Here is an 18,064-nt window from a genome sequence, read left to right as displayed (position 1 = left end):
AGGGAGCGGCAGCCCCATGCAGACGAGGCTGCCCCCTGAGCTGCAGTCGCCCTGCTCTGAAAGCAGCTGGCTCCGGCTCCTCCGGGGGCTGCCATGCAGACTCACGGCACAATGGACATAAAGTGCTCAGATCAGTGCCTGCTTGTGTGAGAGCTTCCGTAGGGCTTTCAACCAGAAGGGGAGCAGCAAACGCTGATCAAGCCCCAGAAAGGTTCGGCCCCAGAAAGAGCACGTCTGCTCCCCACGTGAGGCTGTCAAGCGGCAGAGCGAAGATCCGAGCCCAATCCTGCAAGACGCCAAAGGAGTTCTTCCTGTTGTAAGAGAGATTTTGCTAACGCCAAGGAAACTGGGAAGGCTGTCTAAACCGGGAAGGAGGAAGGGAGGCTGAGAGGACGAGGAGGAAGAGGGGGTGCAGGAGGGCGGAGGGGAGGGCAGGGGGGCGGGCGGAGGGGAGGGTGGAGGGGAGGGCAGGGGGGAGGGCGGAGGGGAGGGCCTGAAAGGCGGGCAGCTCTGAAGCCGCTCAGGGCCTGGGCACTGCTCAGGGAGCATGTCTTGACTGACAACGAGGGTGGGGTTGAAAAACCACGGCACTCATTCATATTTCACATTTCACTTTGTAGAAAGGTAACGGTGATAGGTAGCATTTACCGAGTAATAAGGCACAGAATTAAGCCGCTTGCCCACAGTCAAAGAGCTGGTCAGTGCAACACCCAGACTCTAACCCAGGCTGGTCAACCTCCAGCGCCAGAGTTCTTCACTGCGGTCAGAAACCTGGGAAAGGTCACCTAAGTAACTCTGGATCAACACCCAAGGGAACAAGCACGTGAGCCAAAACCGAAGGTGCCCGGAGGAAAGAAGTGGCTGTGTGTAGACAGACGGTGAGAAAGTGACAGCAAGTGAGCGGCACAGAAGGGAAAGGGAGAACAAGAAAAGAAGTTGGATTACAAAGTTTTCAGATTTTAACCTTAATAGTTAAAATTAAATTTACCCTCAAATACCATCATAAGTGTAAAAGTAAAATGATTAAGGAAAAACCCCCCAGAAATCATATATGTGTTACTAGACGTCCAAGTTTTGCTTACTAAAGAAAAACACCATACTTGCCAGAAAACACACATAACTATGTATGCGATCCTAACTCTTGCCATTAGTTTAGTAATTTATTTTTAAATAATTTAACTCTACTGTAGAATTACTGACTTGGGTATATTTGATTTACTCAAATTAAAGCCAAGTTTTATATATATATATATAAATCGACAGAGAATATTTCCCCCATTATCAAAATCAGAATTTATACTAAAATAATAGTAGCACAACATTTTTCTTTGACTTCTGTAAACATGTCACCCACAGACATCTGGAGCCCTAACAAATACATGAATATAAAGTGTCACCAGATGCAACCCTGGGAGGCAGCTGGGGATGCGCTCCACACGGGAAGCACAGTCGGCTGCACTGCACGCAGGTCCAGGCATTCACAGCGTCAGTGATGCGTCCCTAGTTTCTGAAGGGTTAACTATTTTTTAAAATGGTATTTAGCTGAAAAAATGAAACACATCTTGCCCTAAAAGATATCTTTCAAAGAATTATTTCATTTCTATTGCTTTGTTATAAAATTTCCTGCAGAAGACAACCTGTCCTATGAATTACTCACAAAGCAAGGTGTGACTCCATGAGAGGATTTTTTTGTTCTACTTAGATACACACAGATTATATTTCAAAGAAAAGTAAGTAAAATGCACAGTTAGAAAGAGCTTCTCATTCAGTAGATATTAACACATATTATGACCTGATACAAAATGTGTTGTTCAAATCATAACTACTGAGAATTCAAACTAACCTTTCGTTATGATTTAACTTACACACACGATGACTGCATAAGTAACAATTTTAGGACTGTAACAGGAATATAATTAATTTAGGAATATAATCAAGCAGTCTAAAAACTAAAATCTGGTTTTCAATATGCTTCTTCTGAAATGGAAATAACAAATAAAACTGGTTTAACAATAAAACACTGTCAAATTACATACCATAAAAACATTAATACAGATTCCTTTATTTTAAAAAAGAATCATCAACATAAAAATAGAGTGCAAATTATAAAATAAATAGCTTGAGGAGAAATTAAAAGACCCACAATTAACTGTTAAATTATGGGCAAATTATATATACAACAATGAAAATTTAAGAGACATATAAAACTCTGATTAACCAAGAAAAAATAGTTTTGAAAATTCTTCTACACGAGCATGCTGTTACACAAACACAGAGAATTCATATCCTGAATCACCAACATTTTGAAGCTCTGTTTCGCAAACAAGCTACTCAGAACTACACGTGCTCTCTCACTGAGAGGAGGAGGTGAGTTCGGTCAGGCAGTCGGCCCCCCAGCTATGGCCTACCTTACTTTTTGGATTGGATGTGTTCATTACACTTCGAGTCTCTTTTCCAGTATAAATGACAACACCTATTATAGTACCTGCAAAACACAAAAGTGGTCCTTACAGATAAACTTGAAGGATATGCACAGAAGTAACACTTGCTAATTAATCGTTTTGATGGAAAATATTATGACACCATTTGATTTTATACAGATTTATCCAACAGCATATTTAATTTCAGTAGTTCTAGAAAATCTAATCTCAACTTTAAAAATAAACTTTGAAAAACTCAAATGATTTCTTAAGTGATACTAATTTACCTACACAAAACATTAAAAAATGTACTAATATTCTTTTCACTGGCAATAGAGAGCGTGACACTGTTCACTCATTAATGCCTATTAAAATGGTAACTCTAACACTGAAGCTACATTAAGAGAGCTTACATTCTAACTGATCAATTCATGCGATCCCAAACAAGATGGTACCGGTCGGGGGGGGGGGGGGGGGTTTGTTTAACAGAACAAGAGTCTGAGATCATCCTTTCACTGTAAAGATGCAGTACAACCAGGCACAAGAGCCTCTGCTCACATTTCAGGACCCAGACAATGAAAACAGTAAGAGGAGTATTATAAAGACAATATTTGATTTTGAATTTATATGTTATGTCTCTTTTATTCCTGTCTCCTGAAAGTTTGGTTTTCTAATTGTACATGTTAAGAAGAAATGATAATTTTGCGGTCTATCAAACTTAAGATAAAAGAACAGTAAAATACCCCTAGAACGATCTATACATTACAAAGGCTCAGATCAGAGGCATTCATCTCTGGAATGTCAAATTAAAAACCATGGAAGTCCGCCTCTAGAACTGCTGCTGTGCATAATTTATATTTCTAATTTTCACAAAATTTGAAGGTGAGAAACACAATTAAGGTGAGAATGATATATCCATAATACTCACTGAAATCAACAACCACTGCAGCATTAACCCTAATAATTATACAAAAACTCTTTGATGTCACATTAATGTAATGTGTGGAATTTAGTGAGTCCTAAGGCAGTACCTGTGGAGTAAATGTGACCGAGGTGATCTCGGGTCTACATAACAATGACAGCTGTGCACCACACATCTCAGCACACCACCAAAAGCCTCCTCCACGGAACGCCCAGGAAGACAGAAGATGCCAGGGTACGTACAGCTCAGCAGTGACAGCTGCAGACATTACGTGTTTGCTCTTTTTTAGAATAAGCATCTCTTTTTTCCCCCTTTGTAATTGTGTGCCCTGGGAAGCTGTGAGGCTTGCACTTACTGCGCTCTTCAAAGCAGAGCGGCCCCATGTGACTATGGACCTCCACTCCACCAACGGAGGACACAGAGAGCGACTGGTGACACCTGCACTGAGCTGGGCTGCAAATGGCGCATCAGGAGCATCAAGGAGCAAGACCCCAGAAGTGAGGAACCGAGTTTCGTCGCCCACTTCCCAGCCCACAACAACTGCCCCGTGAGACCGAAGCTTGAGAAGCAGCGAGCTGCAGGCTGCTGCGCGCTCCAGCGCCCCCACTGGTCCTGCCTCTCAGACTCCATGCTGCTTCTGTGGCCCTGCACCAGAGCTCTCTGGGTCCAGCCCCTTGAGTGACGCCCGAGTGGGACGGGTTCCCCTGCTGGCAGATCCCAGATACTAAGTTTTCTCTAAAGCAGAAGCCTTGCAAACTATGTGTGGTACAGGTTTTACTTTTAAATTTCTAATTGGTCACAAGGCCTAGTTTTGCAAAATATCACATCAATAAATTATTAAGAGAAACAAATAACAAAAAAAATTTGACAAAACATATGTTCCAATCTTCTTAACATTAAATTCCTTCATCAAATTCTTATAAATTTTCCAAAAGTTTACTCTCATTTGCTGTATTTTCTACCATCAGTATCAGCCCTGGACCCCTGACTGCGCACAGAACCTGCAGTCCTGCTCTGGGGCTCAGCCTGGACCCCCATCTGAGCACATACGTCCAGCAGACTCTAGAGGACTCATCCTTCCTTCCAGGCTCTCGGCAACTTAAGATCCGAATGCTCCCATATCCACCTATTACTGAAACATGGCAAGTTTCCTGGTTCTCTGAACCAACAAGGGGAAGAAGCATGGCACCCTGGGAAGTCGTGTTTTTCCCTCTCTGGTGCCCTCAGTCCTTGTGTCTGTTTATCTGTCTGTGTCAACTTGAGTCCTTGCTCCCATGCGTTTGGTTTCTACAGCCAGGGAGGAAGGCCTGAGCTCACTTCACCAGGAGGCAACTTGAATTCAATCGACACATAACTTTGTTTTTTAATCTGTATTGGGGTAGAGTTGATTTACGATGTGTTAGTTTCAGTTGTACAGCAAAGTGAACCAGTTATACATCTACATATACCCATTCTTTTTTAGATTCTTTTCCCATATAAGTCATTACAGAGTACTGAGTAGAGTTCTCTGTGCTATACAGTAGGTGCTTATTAGTTATCTATTTTAAATATAGTAGTGACACATAACTTTTAAAGAATAAAATTTTTAAAAATCCTGGTCTTTCCCTCTCAACTTGTAATCCAGTGTAAAGAAGATAAGAGCCCTTGTATTACTCCTGGAAATCCAAAGTACTTCAAACATATCTCAGTATACGGAAGGCTGCTTATATAGAGAGTCTAGCAATTGCTGTATTACTCCTGGAAGTCCAAAGTACTTCAAACACATCTCAGTATACGGAAGGCTGCTTATATAGAGAGTCTAGCAATTGCTCACATTAATAGGCTTTGAAATAGAGTTAAGCATGTGTTGAAAGATTTGAAATCCATGAAAAAGCTTGCATTTCAAAAATGACTGAACAAAATTTAAAATTAAAGGCACTTTATTTAAACTTGTGGAACGATTGTTTTAAACAACCTAAACACTCTCTCAGAAGATACAATACTCTGGCCACTGAATTCTATCTCTGGAAGAATAAGAAAGGGTTATCTATGCGGCAAATGTGTTATGACGCCTACATTTGTGTCTGTGTTGCCGAAGTTCACAAGCAGGAGTTACCACTTGCCAAGGTCATCCTGAGAATGAAGGTCAGGAGAGAAACACTGTGCACAGTGAATTATCTAGGATACCTCAAGCCTCCAGCCTGGGTTGCTTCTGGCTCTTTGAGAAGAGAGGCCAAAAATCAATAGTACTGGGGATCAGTAACAACATTCTAACATACAGGAAACAAAAGATGAAATAAATTTAAAAAGAAAAAGAGAATCTTCAAATATCTTTATGAGTGAACTCAATCTTGATTCTTTATTAAAAAGAATAAATATCAACATGATGAAAAAAAATAGGATACAACACCTAGATACAACTAGATATAGAAAATGTAAAATCTGTGACCAGGTATGTAAATGTGGTATGCTGTAAGTATTTTCCTATAAACTATTACATGCTAAGTGCTGAAGGTCAAAGGCCATGGAGGACAGCACCCCTGGAATCAAATCCTGGGTACATGACCCTGCTAAAAATGGTAGGCCTTCTGAGCCACAGCCCTTACCTGGACCTCAAGAAGGACCGGCCTGCCCTCTCTGATGTCTCTGACAGTGTGCTACACTTACTTCCGCTCTCTTTTTATTGTGAGAAATTTAAAAAATTCATCATGACAAAAAACCAACATCTACTAACTGAAGAGAATCTCCACCTATTAAAATTATGTTTGCTTTCATGCTTTTTTAATGATGTTAAAACACTAGTGCAAAACTTCGTCTCTGAAGAAGAACTACAATTCTGCAGCCTGTGGAAGGAAAACCACATTCACAGAAAGATAGACAAAATGAAAAGGCAGAGGACGTTGTACCAGATGAAGGAACAAGATAAAACTCCAAAAAAACAACTAAATGAAGGAACAAGATAAATGAAGGAACAAGATAAAACTCCAGTAAAACAACTAAATGAAGTGGAGATAGGCAACCTTCCAGAAAAAGAATTCAGAATAATGATAGTGAAGATGATCCAGGACCTCGGAAAAAGAATGGAGGCAAAGATAGACAAGATGCAAGAAATGTTTAACAAAGACCTAGAAGAATTAAAGAACAAACACCTAGAATAATTAAAGCACAAACAAACAGAGATAAACAATACAATAACTGAAATGAAAACTACACTAGAAGGAATCAATAGCAGAATAACTGAGGCAGAAGAACGGATAAGTAACCTGGAAGACAGAATTGGTAGAGTTCACTTCCACAGAACAGAATAAAGAAACAAGAATGAAAAGAAATGAAGACAGCCTAAGAGACCTCTGGGACAACATTAAATGCAACAACATTCACATTATAGGGGTCCCAGAAGGAGAAGAGAGAGAGAAAGGACCCGAGAAAATATTTGAAGAGATTATAGTCAAAAACTTCCCTAACATGGGAAAGGAAGTAGCCACCCAAGTCTAGGAGGCACAGAGAGTCCCAGGCAGGATAAACCCAAGGAGAAACACGCCAAGACACATAATAATCAAACTGACAAAAATTAAAGACAAAGAAAAATTATTGAAAGCAACAAGGGAAAAATGACAAATAACATACAAGGAACTCCCATAAGGTTAACAACTGATTTCTAGCAGAAGCTCTACAAGCCAGAAGGGAGTGGCACAATATATTTAAAGTGATGAAAGGGAAGAACCTGCAATCAAGATTACTCTACCCGGCAAGGATCTCATTCAGATTCGATGGAGAAATCAAAAGCTTTACAGACAAGCAAAAGCTAAGAGAATTCAGCACCACCAAACCAGCTCTACAACAAATGCTAAAGGAACTTCTCTAAGTGGGAAACACAAGAGAAGAAAAGGACCTACAAAACCAAACCCAAAACAATTAAGAAAATGGTAATAGGAACATACATATCGATAATTACCTTAAACGTGAATGGATTAAATGCTCCAACCAAAAGACACAGGCTCGCTGAATGGATACAAAAACACGACCCATCTATATGCTGTCTGCAAGAGACCCACTTCAGACCTGGGGACACATACAGACTGAAAGTGAGGGGATGGAAAAAGATATTCCATGCAAATGGAAATCAAAAGAAAGCTGGAGTAGCAATACTCATATCAGATCAAATAGACTTTAAAATAAAGAATGTTACAAGAGACAAGGAAGGACACTACATAATGATCAAGGGATCAATCCAAGAAGAAGATATAACAAATATATATGTACCCAATATAGGAGCACCTCAATACATACGGCAACTGCTAACAGCTATAAAAGAGGAAATCGACAGTAACACAATAGTGGGGGACATTAACAGCTCAGTAATACCAATGGACAGATCATCCAGCCAGAAAATGAATAAGGAAACACAAGCTTTAAATGACACAGTAGACCAGATAGATTTAATTGATATTTAAAGGACATTCCATCCAAAAACAGCAGATTACACTTTTTTCTCAAGTGCACACAGAGCTCTCTCTAGGATAGATCACATCTTGGGTCACAAATCAAGCCTCAGTAAATTTAAAAAAGTGAAATCATATCAAGCATCTTTTCCTACCACAACACTATGAGATTAGAAATAAATTACAGGGAAAAAAACCGTAAAAAACACAAACACATGGAGGCTAAGCAACACGTTACTAAATAACGAAAAGATCACTGAAGAAATCAAAGAGGAAATCAAAAAATACCTAGAGACAAATGACAATGAAAATACAATGATCCAAAGCCTATGGGATGCAGCAAAAGCAGTTCTAAGAGGGAAGTTTATACCAATACAAGCCTATCTCAAGAAACAAGAAAAATCTCAAATAAACAATCTAAACTTACACCTAAAGGAGCTAGAGAAAGAAGAACAAACAAAACCCAAAGTTAGTAGAAGGAAAGAAATTATAAATATCGGAGCAGAAATAAATGAAATAGAAATAAAGAAAACAATAGCAAAGATCAAAAAAACTAAAAGGTGGTTCTTTGAGAAGATAAACAAAATTGATAAACCTTTAGCCAGACTCATCAAGAAAAAGAGAGGACTCAAATCAATAAAATTAGAGGGGCTTCCCCGGTGGTGCAGTGGTTGAGAGTCTGCCTGCCAATGCACAGGACACTGGTTTCAGCCCTGGTCTGGGAAGATCCCACATGCCGTGGAGCAACTATGCCCGTGAGCCACAACTGCTGAGCCTGCGCGTCTGGAGCCTGTGCTCCGCAACAAGAGAGGCCGCGATAGTGAGAGGCCCGTGCACCGCGATGAAGAGTGGCCCCCACTTGCCGCAAATAGAGAAAGCCCTCGCACAGAAACGAAGACCCAACACAGCCAAAAACAAATAAATAAATTAATTAATTTAAAAAATAAAATAAAATTAGAAATGGAAAAGGAGAAGTTACAACGGACACCGCGGAAATACAAAGCATTATAAGACACTACTACAAGCAACTCTGTGCCAATAAAATGGACAACCTGGAAGAAATGGACAAATTCTTAGAAAGGTATAACCTTCCAATGGAGACTGAACCAGGAAGGAATAGAAAATATGAACAGACCAATCATAAGGAATGAAATTGAAACTGTGATTTAAAATCTTCCAACAAACAAAAGTCCAAGACCAGATGGCTTGACAGGTGAAATCTAGCAAACATTTAGAGAAGAGCTAACACCCATCCTTCTCAAACTCTTCCACAAAATTGCAGAGGAAGGAACACTCCCAAACTCATTCTATGAGGCCACCATCACCCTGATACCAAAACCAGACAAAGATGCTACAAAAAAAGAAAATTATACACCAAAATCACTGATGAATATAGATGCAAAAATCCTCAACACAATACTAGCAAACAGAATCCAACAACACATTAAAAGGACCATACACCATGATCAAGTGGGATTTATCCCAGGGATGCAAAGATTCTTCAATATACGCAAATCAATCAATGTGATACACCGTATTAACAAACTGAAGAAGAAAAACCATATGATCATCTCAACAGATGCATAGAAAGCTTTTGACAAAATTCAACACCCATTTATGATAAAAACTCTCCAGAAAGTGGGCACAGAGGGAACCTACCTCAACCTAATAAAGACCATATACAACAAACTCACAGCAAACATCATTCTCAATGGTGAAAAACTGAAAGCATTCCCTCTAGGATCAGGAACAAGACAAGGATGTCCACTCTTACCACTATTATTCAATATAGTTTTGGAAGTCCTAACCATGGCAATCAGAGAAGAAAAAGAAATAAAAGGAACACAAATTGGAAAAGAAAAAGTAAAACTGTCACTGTTTGCAGATGACATGATACTATACATAGAGAATCCTAAAGATGCCACCAGAAAACTACTAGAGCTAATCAATGAATCTGGTAAAGTTGCAGGATACAAAATTAATGCACAGAAATCTCTTGCATTCTTATATACTAGCAACAAAATGTCACAAAGAGAAATAAAGGAAACAATCCCATTCACCACTGCAACAAAAATAATAAAATATCTAGGAATAAACCTACCTAAGGAGGTAAAAGACCTGGACTCAGAAACTACAAGACACTGATGAAAGAAATCAAAGATGACACAAACAGATATACCATGTTCTTGGATTGGAAGAATCAATATTGTGAAAATGACTGTACTACCCAAAGCAATCTACAGATTCTATGCAATCCCTATCAAATTACCAGTGGCATTTTTTTACAGAACTAGAATAAAAAACCCTTAAAAGTTGTATGGAGACACAAAAGACCCCAAATAGCCAAAGCAGTCTTGAGGGGAAAAAACGGAGCTGGAGGAATCAGACTCCCTGGCTTCAGACTATACTACAAACCTACAGTAATCAAGACAATATGGTACTGGCACAAAAACAGAAATGTAGATCAATGGAACAGGACAGAAAGCCCAGAGATAAACCCATGCACCTATGGTCAACTGATCTATGACAAAGGAGGCAAGGATATACAATGGAGAAAAGACAGTCTCTTCAATAAGTGGTGCTGGGAAAACTGGACAGCTACATGGAAAAGAATGAAATTAGAACACTCCCTAACACCATACACAAAAATAAACTCAGAATGGATTAGAGACCTAAATGTAAGACCAGACACTATAAAACTCTTAGAGGAAAATATAGGAGGAACACTCTTTGACATAAATCACAGCAAGATCATTTTTGATCCACCTCCCAGAGTAATGGAAATAAAAACAAAAATAAACAAATGGGACCTAATGAAACTTAAAACCTTTTGCAAAGGAAAGGAAACTACAAACAAGACGAAAAGACAACTCTCAGAATGGGAGAAAATATTTGCAAACGAATCAACAGACAAAGGATTAATCTCCAAAATATATAAACAGCTCATGCAGCTCAATATTAACAAAACAAACAACCCAATCAAAAAATGGGCAGAAGACTTAAATAGACATTTCTCCAAAGAAGACATACAGATGGCCAAGAAGCACATGAAAAGCTGCTCAACATCACTAATCATTAGAGAAATGCAAATCAAAACTACAATGAGGTATCACCTCACACCGGTCAGAATGGGCATCATCAGAAAATCTACAAACAACAAATGCTGGAGAGGGTGTGGAGAAAAGGGAACCCTCTTGCACTGTTGGTGGGAATGCAAATTGATACAGCCACTATGGAGAACAGTATGGAGGTTCCTTAAAACACTAAAAATAGAATTATCATATGACCCAGCAATGCCACTACTGGGCATATTACCCAAAGAAAACCACAAATCAAAAAGACACATGCACCCCAATGTTCACTGCAGCACTGTTTTCAACTGCCAGGTCATGGAAGCAACCTAAATGCTCACTGACAGATGAATGGATAAAGAAGATGTGGTACATGTATACAATGGAATATCACTCAGCCATAAAAAGGAACAAAACTGGGTCATTTGTAGAGATGTGGATGAATCTAGAGACTGTCATACAGAGTGAAGTAAGTCAGAAAGAGAAAAACAAATATCGTATATTAACGCATATATGTGGAACCTAGAAAAATGGTACAGATGAACCGGTTTGCAGGGCAGATATAGAGACACAGATGTAGAGAACAAATGTATGGACACCAAGGGGGGAAGTGGCAGGGGGGACGGTGGTGGGACGAATTGGGAGATTGGGATTGACAGGTACACACTAATATGTATAAAATAGATAACTTATAAGAACCTGCTGTATAAAAAATAAATAAAATTCAAAAATTCAAATAAATAAACTGTTCATTCCCTGTCCTCTACAGGGGACATGTGCTCTGGTCTAGCAGCTCCCTGACCCTTCTGTGTACCCACGCCCCATCTTAGCACAAACGCTGAAGTGCCCTGCATGGATCTGAGCCCCTCCTGCTCCACGTGCCAGGCACATGGCCCTCGGAACCCTGTCTTCAGCCTGCTGTGCCCCTCAGCATGAGGCCTCTGCACACAGTCAGTGCCGTCTGTGTGGTTTAAAATCTAGTTCACGTGTTTCTTCTTCAGGGAAGCCTCCTCCAGACCCTGACCAGGTAAGGTTTTCACTTCTTTGTTTTCAAGGCACCCTGCACTTTTCTGAGATACTTAGCATAGCTCAAATGACTTCTCTCTTTTTCTTTCTTTTTATTTTCGGCTGCACCACGCGGCTTACAGAACCTTAGTTCCCCGACCAGGGAATGAACCTGGGCCCTGGCAGTGAAAGCGTCGAATCCTAACCACTAGGCCACCAGGGAATTCCCTTTGGCTCATTTTCTTCATTTCTTTCTCACCATAAGCTGTCCCACACTGTATCACCAGCGCCAGGTCTGGAGCGGAGATCCCATACACCACCCCAGAAGGAGGACTGTGCTCTAAGGGGAGCACTGCCAACACTGGTGACAGATGCCGAGACAGACATTCCTCCCTTGAGTGCTTCTCCGCATCCTATCCCACCAGCACCCTTAACGCTCCCTGCTGCTACCTCCTGGTACCATCCACAAGGTCAATCATTTTCTGAAAAGGTGATAATCACTTAGATTTTCAATGCCTCTCAGAGAAATTGACTTTACAAAATGTACATTTAAGTGGCCTCCCTGTTCAACCACTGGAAATATTCCAACATCCTCCAATTTTACTTAAAAGAGCCTTCATCGTGGCCCCTAAAGGCCCAACCCAATCTCCCTCCTAAGGTCCCTGTCTCATCTAATACTTCTCTCCCTCACAGACAAGCGACCACACCGACCTCCTCAGCTGTTAGATGAATGAGAAGTGGTCAGAGCCCTCTGAAGTCACCGTTTGCTTCCCCGGTTCTGCTGTGCCACCTGTCTTTAAGGCACACTGACAAGTTTGCCATGAAACAGATGTCAAAACTAGCCAAATGCCCCCTGCCTTGCTACACAAGGGTGCACCCTCCTTAGCTGTTTCAGCCTAGCTCCTCCAAGCGTGATAAGCAGCAGCGCAAGCCTCGCCCTGGGCTTGTCTGAGATGCAGACTCGAAGGCCTGGTCCACATCCACTGAACGGGAGTATATGTTTAATAAGGTCCCTGTGGTGCAAAGCACTTTGACAACATTTGTTTGGAGTCACTTAAAAACACAAAGCGTCTCCTATATGTGCGAATTCATGTGAAAAATAGAGCTTATTTCTCACCTGATGCAACAACAGTGCTTGCCCACAAGGTATTTTCTATGCTGAGACTTTCATGAATGGGTGGATCACTATCTTCCTGTTCAAGGAGAGAAAAGTAAGAAAAAAGCAAATTAGCAACTTTTTTATTACTCGTACTTCAGATATCTACAGTGTTAAAAACAAGTCCACCAGCTGGATCCAGCTAACGAGCAGTGAAAAGGCAGTGAAAAATAGGGGTATAAGACAGGAATTTACACAGAGGATTCTGGGATGATGGCAGAGCAAGAAGCACCAGGAATGGCCCCCAACCTGGGCCACAACTACAGGGACAGAATCTGTCTGATGTAACTAATTTAGAATCCAGAGCTGGTTAAGGCTTGCAAGTTCCAGGGGAAGTGCTGGATGGTTACTGCAATCAATTGTGGTGACTTTCAGGTCTTAGCACGTAGCACCTACCCGTCCCACCCTCAGCCACATGGCAGGAGGCCATACACGTGTTTCTAGAGCAGCTTGCAGAAGCCAGCCAGGGTGGACCAAAAGGACCTTGTCCTCCAATATCAGGAATCTGTGCTCTGATGCTGCTTAAGATGGCAGAGATGCAGCCAAAGAGGCAGGTGGCCATTGTTGCCACACCTCCCCCCTTGTTGCAAACCCCTCCCCCACCAAGTGGATTTCAAGGGTGAGTGCCCCGTTTATCCCCCTTTGTTTTTCTCTTTTCCCCCTTTTGGAAGACAGACATTAAAGACTAGGGCATTGAAAAACAACTGCATAGACACGAAAAGACAGAAAATGATGGCACATGCCCAGGAAAGGCTCAGAAAAGACATAAGAAAGCATTAAGTTTATACCTCAGGCTGAGCCTCAGCAGAGAGAGAGCCTACCACAATCAAAAAATAAAATAAAATAAACAAAAGCAATGACAGAAACCCAACGAACCCTGGTTTTGACTTCTGGAGTTACCACATTATTATATTCAAATGTACTGTGTTCAACAAAAAAATAACAAGGCATAAAAACCAACAGAAAGGTATGGTCCTTTCAAAGGAAAAATATAAATCAACAGAAACTATCCCTGAAAAAGATCTGATGGCAGTTATACTAGACAAAGATTTTAAAAGAAAAATATTAAAGATGTTCAGAGACATAAAGATGTAGAGAGTCAAGAAAACAATGTATGAACAAAGCAGAAATGTGAATGAAGAAATAGAAAACCCAAACAGAAACCAAAAGAAATTCAAGAGCTGAAAAGTACGATGAGCAAAATGAAAAATTCACTAAAGGGATTCAAGGCAGTTTTGAGCAGACAGAAGAAAGAATTAGTGAACCTGAAGGTAGGACAATGGAAATTACTGAGGCTGAGAAAGAGAAAGAAAAGAGACTGCAGAAAGTTCAAAGGGCCTAAGGGATCTGAAGGACAGAAAAAAGCGAACCAGTATACACACTGTGGAAATCCAAGAAGAAGAAGAGAGAGATAAAGGGGCAGAGAGACTATTTGAAGAAATAATGGCTGAAATCCCCCAAAGTTAATGAAAGACATGAATGTAAGTATTCAAGAAGCTCAGTCAAATCCATGTAAGAACTGAAAGAGACCCACACCAAGACACATTATAATCAAACTTTCCAAAGACAAGGACAAAGAGAGAATCTTAAATAGCAAGAAAGAAGTGAATCGTCACATACAAGCGATCCTCAATAAAATGATTAGCAGATTTCTCATCAGAAACTATCGAGGCCAGAAGGCAGTGCACTGGTATAGACAAAGTGCTAAAAGAAAAAGAACTGTCAACAAAGAATCCTATATCCAGCAAAACTGTCCTTCAAAAGTGAGGGAGAAATCAAGACATTCCCAGATAAACAAAAGCTGAGGAACACTGTAAATCAACTATACTCCAATAACAAGTTTTTAAAAATGCATGCTTAGCCAAATTGGGGAGCGGGGGAGAAGCTGAGGGGAGCTGGTGACCACTGGACCTTCCGGGCAAGAAGTGCTGCTCAAGGGAGTCCTGAAGACTGAAATAAAAGGACACTAGACAGTCTTCAAAACCACATGGAGAATTAAAGATCTCAATGCAGATGAATAATTATAAAAGTAAATATTATTGTAACAATGGTTTGTAACTGTACTCTTTCTTCTCTACATGATTTAAGAGACTAATATATTTAGAGGAAAAAAGCTTATTATTCTAAAAGCTAGTATTATTGTAACTTTGGTTTGTAACTCCAAATCTTATTTCTACATAATTTAAGACACTCATGCATTTAAAAGAATTATTAGTTGATATTTTTAGGACACAATACATAAAGATATAATTTTGTGACAATGACAACTGAAAGAGCTGAGGAAAGAGCTGTAAAGGAGCAGAGTTTTAATATGTTATTGAACTTAACTTGGTGTAAACTCAAATTAGAGTGTTATAACTTCAGGGTGTTAAATGTAATCCCCATGGTAACCAAAAAGAAAACAGCTACAGAATATACTCAAAAGAAATGAGAAACAAATTTAAACATTTCACTATAAAAAAAAAATCAATGAAACAAAATACAAGACAGTAATGCAGGAAATGAGAGACAATAAAACTATAGGCCATATAGAAAACAAATAGTACAATGACAGAAATAAATTGCTCCTTATCACTAATTACTTCAAATATAAATGGATTAAATTCACCAATCACAAGACAGATATTAGCAGAATGGATAAAAACAAATGATCCAACTATATGCTATCTACAAGAGACTCACTTTAGATCCAAAGACACAAAGAAGTTGAAAGTTAAAGTATGGGAAAAGATATTCCCTGCAAATAGTGAGCAAAAGAGAGCAGGGGTAGCTATACTAATGTCAGAAAAAACAGATGTTAAATCAAAAAGGATCACAAGAGACATTATGTATTAATTAAATGTTCAATAAGGTAAAAAGATATGATAATTATACACCATTATGCTCCTAATAAAAGACAATATATGAAGCAACAATTGATAGAACTGAAGGGAGAAATAGTTGAAGACTTTTATATCCCACTCACAGTTATGGGTAGAACAACCAGACTGAAGTAAGGAAATAGAGAACTTAACACAATAAGCCAATTAGATCTAACAGACATATATAGAACACTCCACACAACAACAGCATACACATTGTTCTCAAGTGCATATGGGGTATTTTCTAAGATACACCTTATGTTAGGCCACAAATTAAGTCTCAATAGATTTTAAAAAATAGATATCATACAAAGTATCTATATCTACTCCAACCATGACAAGATATAGTTAGAAATTAATAACAGAAAATTCACAAAATTGTGGAAATCAAACAACATTCTTTTTAAAAAACAATGAATTAGGGAGGGGGAAGGGTAAGCTGGGACGAAGTGAGAGAGTGGCATGGACTTATATATACTACCAAATGTAAAATAGATAGCTAGTGGGAAACAGCCACATAGCACAGGGAGATCAGCTCAGTGCTTTGTGACCACCTAGAGGGGAGGGATAGGGAGGGTGGGAGGGAGATGCAAGATGGAGGAGATATGGGGATATATGTATATGTATAGCTGATTCACTTTGTTATACAGCAGAAACTAACACACCATTGTAAAGCAATTATACTTCAATAAAGATGTTAAAAAAAACCAATGAATTAAAATGAAAAGGGAAATTAGAAAATACTTAGAGACAAGTGACAAGGAAAATATAATTTATAAAAACCCATGGGATACAGCATAAGTGGTGCTAAGGGGGAAATTTCTAGCTTATATAGTTATATAATTTATAACAATTTATAATTGTTTAAATTCCAAAACAGGAAAGATCTCAAATCAACAACCTAACTTTAGAACTTAAGGAACTAGAAAAAGAAGAACAAATTAAACCCAAAGTTAGCAGAAGGAAGGTAAAAATAAAGAACAGAGTAGAGATAAACAAAATAAAGAACAGGAAAAATTAATAAATATGAAAGTTACTTCTTCAAAAAGATCAACAAAATTGAAAAAACCTTTGGCTAGATGGACTAAGAAAAAAAGGAAGACTCAAATTACTAAAATCAGAAATGAAAGTAGGGATATTACTATGATTCTAAAAAAATAAAAAGGATTATAGGAGAGTATTATGAACAACCATACGCTAACAAACAGGATAACCTAGGTGACATGGACAAATTCCTAAAAAACACAAAATCTACCAAGACTAATCATGGAGAAATTTAAAAACTAAACAGACCTATACCTTGTAGAGATTAAATCAATACTCAAAAATCTCCTGACAAAGAAAATCCCTAGATCTGATGACTTCACTGGTGAAATCTACCAAAAATTTAAAGAATTAATATTAATCTTTCTCAAATTATTCCAAAAAATTGAAGAGGAAGGACACTTCCTAACTCACTCTGTGAGGCCAGCACAACCCTCATATCAAAGCCAGACTAAGAGACTACTAGAAAAGTAAACTACAGACCAATATCTTCTATGAACAATGATGCAAAAATCCTGTACAAAATACCAAAAAAACAAATTCAGCAGCATATTAAAAGGATTAAACTCTGTGACCAAGTGAGATTTATTCCTGAAATGCAACAATGGTTCAACGTATATATCAATCAACAAAATACATCACATTAACAGAATGAAGAGAAAAACTCCACACGATCATCTCAATTGATGCAGAAAACACATTTGCCAAAATTCAATACCCTTTTATGATAAAAAAACATTCAACACACTAGGAATAGAAGGGAACTAACTACCTCTACATAATAAAAGCCATATATGAAAAACCCACTGGGTACACGATACCAAATGGTGAAATACTAAAACCTTTTCCTCTAAGATCAGAATGTCTGCTTTCACCACAACTATTCAACATACTATATAATACTGGAAGTTCTAGCCACAGCAGTTGTACAGAAAAGAGAAATAAGAGGCACAATTTGGAAAGGAAGATGTAAAATTATCTCTGTTTGCAGATGTTATGATCGTAGAAAATCCTAAAGAGTTCACAAAAAAATGGTTGGATCTAATAAATGAATTCAGCAAAGTAGCAGAATACAAATTCATCATGCAAAAATCACTTGCGTTTCTATATACGAACTATCTGAAAAAGAAATTACAAAAACAATTCCACTTATAATAGCATCAA

General features: G+C 38.9%; 1 protein-coding gene across 15 annotated transcripts in view; it reads right to left on the bottom strand.

Moving 5' to 3' along the window:
• ATP9B (ATPase phospholipid transporting 9B) overlaps positions 1 to 18,064 on the bottom strand; it is a 216,946-nt gene that overhangs the window by 109,047 nt on the left and 89,835 nt on the right. For 14 of the 15 annotated variants that reach the window (XR_003435307.1, XR_003435308.1, XM_027118809.1 and 11 more), the window contains 2 exons: positions 12,957 to 13,032; positions 2,409 to 2,485 (listed from right to left, as the gene is read on the bottom strand). The exons of the other annotated variant lie outside the window; for it this stretch is intronic. Coding sequence is in view for 12 of the 14 variants with exons in the window: in XM_027118809.1 (XP_026974610.1) it covers positions 2,409 to 2,485; positions 12,957 to 13,032 (153 nt within the window). In the remaining 2 variants the exon portion in view is untranslated. The remainder of the gene's footprint in view (positions 1 to 2,408; positions 2,486 to 12,956; positions 13,033 to 18,064) is intronic. 15 annotated transcript variants of the gene reach the window in all.

The sequence above is a fragment of the Aethalodelphis obliquidens genome, unplaced genomic scaffold (assembly GCF_003676395.1).
Source record: "Aethalodelphis obliquidens isolate GAN/ISIS:26980383/991018 unplaced genomic scaffold, ASM367639v1 scaffold19, whole genome shotgun sequence".
Classification (NCBI taxonomy): domain Eukaryota; kingdom Metazoa; phylum Chordata; class Mammalia; order Artiodactyla; family Delphinidae; genus Aethalodelphis; species Aethalodelphis obliquidens.
This window is presented reverse-complemented; position numbering and strand designations above follow the sequence as displayed.